Here is an 8,504-nt window from a genome sequence, read left to right as displayed (position 1 = left end):
ACACGATGAAATCTTAAAAAGATTTTAAATCAATATTCTCCGAGATTGTCTGAGAGAATGACATGATATATCCGAGAGACTCACTTCAATCTCCCCGTACTATCATCGCATACACGCAGCCAGATAATAGCCAATGTCCTAATACATATGATCAACTTTATTCTTACCAAAAAAAAAATCGATTACAATGGATAACTATACAAATTAATCACTCAATAAAATGGTCATTGATTTAATTGTCAAAGTCGGCTTAATGTATAGATATGAGAATGAATGTTTTATTGCCTGTTGGTATGTTTCAGTTAAAGTTCAGGTTTGTTCAATATTTTTTTCGTGTACTTTCGTATTTTATTTATTGAACAGATGTACACTTGCTATAATTCATTTATTTTTTTTCTATTTGTTTATGCATTCAGTATTCTTTACCGAGGTTTAGTAACTCCATCATAGGTTTATACTGCTAATCTAGAGGAGCATGAAGCACAGAAACAATTCATGCAAAATACACCAAGTATAAATAGAGTAACACAAGAAAACAATATAAATGTGTCACGAATGTCCTTTGTTACACAATAAAGTAAACCAATCGTCATCAAAAAAACATTATTAGAGTAAATTAGTTATTTTCTATTCTAGAAATTTCAATATTTTCCCATATTTTGTAATGAAGTGAAACGTAGGATTACCCAACAAAAGAAATTATCATTGAATAAAACGCATTGTTCAATTGCTATCATCACAGAAGTTACTTCAACGAAGATTTTGCTAGGATCAATGAAGCTCAAGCCCTTTATCCTCAGTTTCATTGAATGTTATCTATAACTACATTGCATCATCAATAACTCTTGTGCCCGAGAGTACCACTCCACTTACTAGTTGGTTGAGGCTTAATGTAAATATATAAAAACCATGACTTCTGTGCTTACAGCTGACAAATCAGGCAAGAAATGCACATGTGCTACCAATTGAGCGTGCCTATGAACACTGAATGAAAACGTGCAAGTACTGGAGTATTTAGCGTGTGTATTTGTGTGTGGTGGGTGTGTGCATAGAAGCTTGTTCTATGCTAATGAGTAGCTGGCAACACATTAGTTTTTAAGCCAAAAAAAGGAGAAATCTCTTACTTTAAACAGACACACACACACACACACACACACACACACACAAATAGCGTTTTGCTGAATTTAAACCATGGCGGTCTATGGCCGTTGCTTCACCCCTTTTCGTTGGCATAAGAAGTTGATGACTCCAGCTCTGAGGAGCGGATTCCCAGTCGCGTAGCAGATTGGGTTGATGGCGAAACTCAGGTGCATGATAATCACTGTCGCCTGAAAGTAAAACACAACAGACATAATGTGCTCTCCTTTAGATATACCTATACGAGTATATTTTACTATAAAATCAGGCGTGACATAATCAAATGCTGAACCTACAGTAACTTAATCAATGAACTTCGATTTCTTCAATTGTCACGCGCTCCTGACAATCAAAGGCAGATACTGATCGCTGACCATTATCTCTATTTACTTTTCTTTTAAAGTGGGCAAATGATTTTCAGCCTTCGGTTCATAGGTTCTGCATGAAATGAAAAACATTAAGCCGACCATGTTTGTCAGCAAAACGTTTGTTGCTGTTTTGTTTTGTCATTTGGTGGTAAGAAGGTAGGTAACCGGTTGCCGACTGATCGTCGACTTCCCCCACCCCATTGGTCTGCACAGTTAACCGTATCCCTTAACACGAAGGTTTGTGGGCGTCTAGTTGCACAGCAATTACAGCCTGATAACCAATTACTGTTTTCCAAGCCACAGCTAAACTGAACACAATCCCTATACTAGTGCATTACTTTTTTTCACAGATTGTACTATATAAACTAGTGTTTATAACAGGCCATAGTATCTTTTTTTCGTATACAGCACAAGCCGTTGTCTATTGCAGGTGATGATACCGTTACACGTTTTATTGGCCGAACAAAACTATCCATAGCCTCAAATCCAAAACCCACCTTGCGAATTATGAGTGTGACACCCATTTTGGAATGATCAGGATCAGGGGCCGCGGAACGTTTTTCAGTTTTTCAGTTTTTCAGTTTTTTTTTTGTTTTTTTTTTTTTTGCTTAGACGCACCGGCGAGGGGGGGGGGGGGGGGGGGGGAGGTGAGTTACATACAAGGGAGCCCGAGCCATTGGAGCGAGCGAGAGGTGGAGGGTGTGGGAGGGGGGTGTCCCCTCCCCCAGTGAGAACTTTTTGCTTTTTGATGCTGTAAATGGTGCAGTTTCATGCATGTTTTTGCGTGTTTTATCGACTTGAAACGGCCCCACTTGTTTTAGGTAGCAGGATATTTTTATGTGGATTATTATTGAACAATTTGCCTATAAAGTGGTAGCATTAAATCTTTAAATGAACTTCTTGTATTGATTCTAGCAATGAATTTCATGGACGCTATAGGTTAAGCAGTCAAACAGAAAAGGCATGCACACGAGGATATTCCTCCTCCCACACGAAGGTGAATTTACATTTTCAGACCAGAAATTCAGTGATCTGGTGCAAACTTTTGGTGCAATACTTGGAGTTTTTTTCTAGCTCCCCCCCCCCCAAAAAAAAATGGAAATAATTATGTTTTTTTTTTCAGGGAAGTGTTAATAGAAAAATCACGGCATTTAGCTCTTATTCCACATCTGTGTGTATGTATAAAGTCTAATGAGGTAGAGGGGGAGGGTGAGGGAGGGGGATGCCCCCTCCCGCTCGACGGAGGTTTTGCGTTTTTAGAATTGAAATAAAGCCATCTGAAGCACACTTTTTGTCGGAAATTCAGAAATTGTCATTCCCAAAAATGTACTAGTCAATAGAGGAGACCAATCAACGGGAGGGTGGCAAGATACCCCTCCCATATTCGCCTGAGGGAGTATTTTTTTTTTTCATTTTTTGAACTTAAATTCAACAATCTGGCGCACGTTTCTGTTGGAAAATCTGGAAATTTGTCAATCAAAGAAGCGCAAGTCTGTGGAAGAAGACATAGCAGGATGATGTGGGGGGGGGGATAAGAGATTCTGTATTTTCTGATTGCAGTTAAACGTTTTGGTGTACACATTTTGTGACATATAGTTGGAAAACTCAAAGTGTAGCCATAGTCTACTTCTTATGTACAGTGAGGGGGGGGGGGGCGAACAGGGAGAAAACGTGGGAGAGTGCTATCCCCACCCTTCACATACGATTGAGCTTTTGCCTTTTTACAGTTGAAATTTAGATATCTCGTATACGCATACCTGATGGAATATGTGGGAGATTAGAGAAACAAATTGATCGGGGGAACTGAGAGAGGAAAGGGTTGATTAAGAGGATATTCCCCTTCTACATGAGGGAACTTTTGATTTTTCGGAATATAAGTGATAAGTCTTGCGCACTAAGAATTATTCAGAATCTAAAGGGGCGACCGCCCCCATCGCCCCCATTCCTTTGCTACGCCGGTGCTTAGACGGAAACTTTACATGTATGTAAGGGCGGAATCTGTGGAAATTCAAATTTATGAATGTTGTGAATTCTTCAACGATTTTTCCTCTTTTTTCCTTTCTTTCTTTCTTTTCTTTTTTTCCCCCACGAACCAAAAGTGTGTGAGGGGGGGGGGGGGGGGCTGCAGCCCCCAGCCAGCCCCCCCCCCCCCCCCCCCCGCTTCCGCGGCCCCTGATGATGAAGGCAATTGGGTAGACAAGAAGTGCATCTCTACTCTACACATCAAAGCGATAAAATCTTGATGTGCTTTCTGATGGTTTATATATAAGAATATTGTACCTGTGATGTCCACTGTCTCAGATGCCGACTGCAAATATTTTTGAAAAGACGAAATGGCAATCGAGACCTCTACTGTATGTCCCAATAAAAATTACAATCCAATTTTTGCATTGATAAATTTCAATACGATTGAACTGTGTAAATGCTATAGGGTCTAAGAATAGGAAGTAAAATGACTACGTTCTTTTCAAAAAAAAAACTGAAATAAAATTTGAATTATACTGAAAAAAAATGTTAATTATATTTTGCAGGAATCCCCATTCAATTTGGTTGAGTGGTCACAGTGAAAGTGGATCGTTGTAAAACAAGTCTGTCTATTTCTTCGAAGTATATGACACTTGGATGCTCTTGGAATTGCATAATTATTCATGTGTGAACACAATGGACAGAACTTTGAGGGAAGGGATTTCTGGCATGCTCTACAAAATATGACAAAGATCCTCATTTATCTTTGACCACTGAAACAAAGTGGATGTGGTTTTCTGTAAAATGTTGGTAATAAATTACATCTTTATATCCTGAAATTGTATTTGAATTGATCCACTATTTTTAAAGTTATCGTATTGTATTTTTTTTTTGGGGGGGGGAGATAATGCTTTCTGAAAAAAAAGTGAAGCACTTTAATTCAAACAACTTAGTTCTATTTAAATCATGTATCACACTCATATGAAATGTTCGTGAAACATTCAAGCTTTTCTTCTTCAGCTGCACTGGAATCTGGTCGCTTCCATTCTAGAAATAAAGAGTTTCCCATTGCTTTGGCTGTACAATGAGATGCATAGTCCTCAGAGAGCGGATTCCGTGAGGTACAGGACCTCACCTAGCACAGTATGATGTTTTATTCTACTAAAGAAAAGGTGCTTTTCACGGGCGGATCCAGGAATTCCGTAAAGAGGGGGCGCGTTTACAAATGTTCTTTGTATTTCTTTTGTTTCAACAAAAAAATAAGGGGGGGGGGACGTGCGCCGGTTGAGGTCCTCCCTGGATCCGCCACTGCTTTTATAGATACCACGTACTTAATTGAAACTACGAAGTAAGAAAGAACGAAAAGTTGACAACGAAATTATTTGATAAAAGATCAAATAATTACCAACTGTGACTATTATGCGAAAATAGACAGGTATAATAAGCAAGGACTTCAAATAACTGTGACGAACACACGCAATATCGAGTTGAGACTTGAAGGTGTTTTTTTTTTCCTTGACACAACGTATTCGTTAGCTAAACTACTTTTATTTCTATAGATGGATTGTATTTAGCCGTGATATAAACATAACTTTGCAGGATTTGACCCTGAAGACTAGTCGCGTGTTGGCATTTTTTGTCGCAACAGTTGGTTGAAATACAATCTGTGTCAAAAAGAAAACAGTAACTTAGGTTTGGAGGGCTACTATTTTAAAATTGTCTGCTACGGAGAGTGCAATGTTGATTGTAAGGAAAAGGGAACTCTTCTTCTTTCCACTGGTATCTAATTACATTAACAAACGCCATGCATGCCTGAGCACATGAACACATGAATGAGATCTGTCAATGGAAGCGGTAAAATCATTGGGCCATCCTGCACGACTGCAGGTTCGTGTTTAGGGTTTTTTTCCTTACCCTGTCCTTTGAGGGTTCATAACCTTCAACATGGCCACGTTGTCGATTACATGGTCCTTCCTATAAAGGCTTAATTGTTATCCATTTTTCTCAATTAATATTCAAGACATGGTTTGTCGCAGCGGGCTGTGTTGAATATGATGAACAGAGAAAATGGACTGTGTTGGTTGGCCTAGCTCTGTGGGAGTGACCAATTTATCGGATATGTGGCCATGTTACAGGGTATGAACCATACAATGTTAGGGGAAACCCTAAACACAAACCTGCATTGACGTACAGGCTACATGGCTTATATACACTTTCAATGACATATCTCATCCATGCAGTCAGACATGCATTGTTCCTTCACAATAACAGACACACCTGGAAAAAGTGCAAGTTGTTATCACTATCTTTAAAGTCCATGTGCTCAGTCATGCATTTGTGAACATAATTAGGTACCAATGGAAACAGGAAGAGCTTATCTTTGTTCATAGATAACATTGTGCTCTCTTTAGCTGCAATCATGAAATAGCAGCCCTCCAAATTGGACTACCTTTTTATACGCACTGTAAAATCGTGTACATCCAGTTAGCAAGCACTGAACTGCTAGCTAAATTCTCCCCCTCTCTTTATTACAAATACACAAAAACAATGTACACACTCACAAATCGGTGGCCTTATCAAACCACCAAACATAACATCATTACTTAGATAATAATGTAGCCCAACATCTTTCTCTGGTGACCCCGGACCATTAGAAATAGATGCTGAGCTTTAGCTATGATTTTTGTGAAGTGAGAGTAGAGACGAAAAAGAAGAAAAAAGACGTGGAAGAAGAGATCATGTCATTGCTGACGTTTACGTAATTTATCGGGCAAGTACATAAAGTCCATTATTATGTGATTTTCGTCTGTTTTGTGTTTTTAGTGATATGCGTACGTTCAAAGTTTATTGTTTCTGAGTTATTGAAGTATAAAGAGGTCAGGAGGTTCACTGATTCCATAGCTTCAACCTCTGAATCCTGAATTAAGGACTAGAATTATAGAACAATGAATTTGATGAAAGAGATGGTTTGCCTTCATGTATCACATCATTTCGCTCCATATCTAATTTTCAGTTCTAAAACTAGCTTTAGAAAATGACAGCACAATCCCCTCAGTGGGTACATATTTCACATTCTTATTTACTTTTTTGTAGATTCGTATTCGACGAAGAAGCTGAGCTCCTTGTAAGCAGGTTTATGTCATTGAACGTGCTGCTTTCTATCTATGTATTATATAGATTCAAAACCGGTAGAGATTAAAGGCAACATTTTAGATATACATACATTTCCGATGGTGCCGAAAGGTATGCAGAAGTTACACATGATGTGAGTGACGTAAATTACAATGCCCGGCAAGCTGGACAGGAACAGCACTAAGAATATCTTGGTCAGAGTGCGCTGTGCACGGGCGTTGCCTCTCTTTCCACTTTCTATGTCTTTCTTCTCAGTGATGGGAGACCGAACCTGTGGGTGTATTTGTTGGATGTCCAGGCCTTCTGGCTTAGTGCAGGACTGATTGTCACTTTGAAGGGTGGTCAGGTCCGTCTTACGCGAATCTGTGTGAGGACAAGTTAGATAGAGATATAAGGCTCAAACAAAAGCCAGAGCACTGAACTACTTATATGCCATAATATCATTAATTTCATACTAAAACAGTAAATTTACCCTGTGATAGGATGTAAAAGTTAATTGCAAAAAAACCACCCAAAACCAAAAACAACCATATGACAAATGACAAATACATTTCATTAAACATCTAAACAACGTTCAGTCACTGAGTCAGGGAAATACGTTTTTTGTTATCAAAAACAAACTTTTGTGAAAATCTCTTTCTGTTTTCCATATATCGTTCTAAGCATGTGACATCAAACACTTCTCACCCAGCAGTTACTGCCCAGATACTTTATCAACTCATAACTTTTGAATGGATTCTACCATTCCCTCAAAGTTTCACAATAAAGTGTTTTATTAATATTTCTGCGTTCACTCAATCCTCATGTATATGGGGATGGACTTGTCCTTTAAGACTCTAACAATTCGTAGTAGCTGGAGTATATGTCACCAATATCGACATTAGTCTGACAACAAGGCTTTACAGATGTCTTACCTCCCACTGCCGTGGAGAGAGCAGAGGCTGACGATTTCTTAAGGATTCTGCGATGGATGATGATGGCGTAGATTACGATGTAAAGCACACCGGTGAAAATAATGGGTATGTATCGAGTAACCAACATGAAGTAGATCGAAATCTTTAATTTCGTGCCCTGATAGCGGCTCAGACATATCTCGTCCCCAAGGGTGAGTTCCATCCCTAACATTATTGGCAAGAGATACAGATAGAAGGCAATTGCGAAGAGTAGGGTGATATAGACAGAAGAAATAAGACAGGTGGCAAACTTTAAAGTCTTGTTTTGTAAGTGCTTGAAGGGATTCCAAATGGAGCGGAAACGATCGACGGCGATTACAAGAATGAGCCCGTAAGTTACATTGACAGTGTAGTGGGCGAAGAACATCAGCAGCTCGCAGGCAACTTTTCCAAATGGCCAGTATCCCATGAAGGTATTCACGCTGCGAAAACCAACCTCGATCCCGTTACACAAGTCAGAGATTGCTAGGCCAACGATGAAACAATTGGTGTAAGTCAGGAGTCTACGGTCATAAAAGATAGCAGCGAGGATCAAAGAGTTTCCGACGACAGCGACCAGGGCGATGACCACGGACAATCCGCCGAACACAGAAATCATCCATGAAGATTGAGCCATAGCCATGTTTCCTGATGTCGTATCATCGGACAAAACAGTGAAACTTGACAGACTGAAGAACTCATTTGAACTATCATTAGACATCTCGAATAAAATGATTCTACTTGTTCAGTGCTAAGTGAATACGATAAAAAGCTAAAGTTTAATGGTAAAACGTTCTTTCCCAGATAACAAATTAATATCAAGGCTCTTAGTTGCTTGTCCTATACTGCAAAGTCTCCGGGTGGTTGTAATGTCTGAAAAAGGTTTTCGCTGTTGGTGAGACGCAACAGATAAGGTAAGTGGGAAAGTGAAGGAATGAAAACTCTTGAAAATACTTCAGATTTTAAACCT

General features: G+C 39.2%; 1 protein-coding gene across 1 annotated transcript; it reads right to left on the bottom strand.

Annotated features, from left to right (window-relative positions):
• Positions 1-1,199: 1,199 nt before the first annotated feature.
• LOC139738758 (tyramine receptor Ser-2-like) lies at positions 1,200-8,177 on the bottom strand. Its single transcript, XM_071649398.1, has 3 exons — positions 7,517-8,177; positions 6,694-6,965; positions 1,200-1,328 (listed from the first exon to the last, which is right to left on the bottom strand). Exons 1-3 carry the CDS (start codon positions 8,175-8,177, stop codon positions 1,200-1,202), a joined length of 1,062 nt encoding a protein of 353 aa, XP_071505499.1.
• Between the last annotated feature and the right edge of the window lie 327 nt (positions 8,178-8,504).

This window comes from Diadema antillarum, unplaced genomic scaffold, assembly GCF_040938485.1.
Source record: "Diadema antillarum isolate AM-2024a unplaced genomic scaffold, OU_Dant_1.0 seq00000767_RagTag, whole genome shotgun sequence".
Taxonomy (NCBI): Eukaryota; Metazoa; Echinodermata; class Echinoidea; order Diadematoida; family Diadematidae; genus Diadema; species Diadema antillarum.
This window is presented reverse-complemented; position numbering and strand designations above follow the sequence as displayed.

What these genes read in the sequence shown, in the direction of transcription:
- LOC139738758 (XM_071649398.1), bottom strand. Translation starts at nt 8,177, where the DNA reads ATGGCTATGGCTCAATCTTCATGGATGATTTCTGTGTTCGGCGGATTG. An exon ending in TCTCTCCACGGCAGTGGGAG is followed by an intron (nt 6,966 to 7,516) that starts GTAAGACATCTG and finishes GTCCTCACACAG; the next exon opens with ATTCGCGTAAGACGGACCTG. An exon ending in CTTTCGGCACCATCGGAAAT is followed by an intron (nt 1,329 to 6,693) that starts GTATGTATATCT and finishes TTTTACTTTCAG; the next exon opens with GCGACAGTGATTATCATGCA.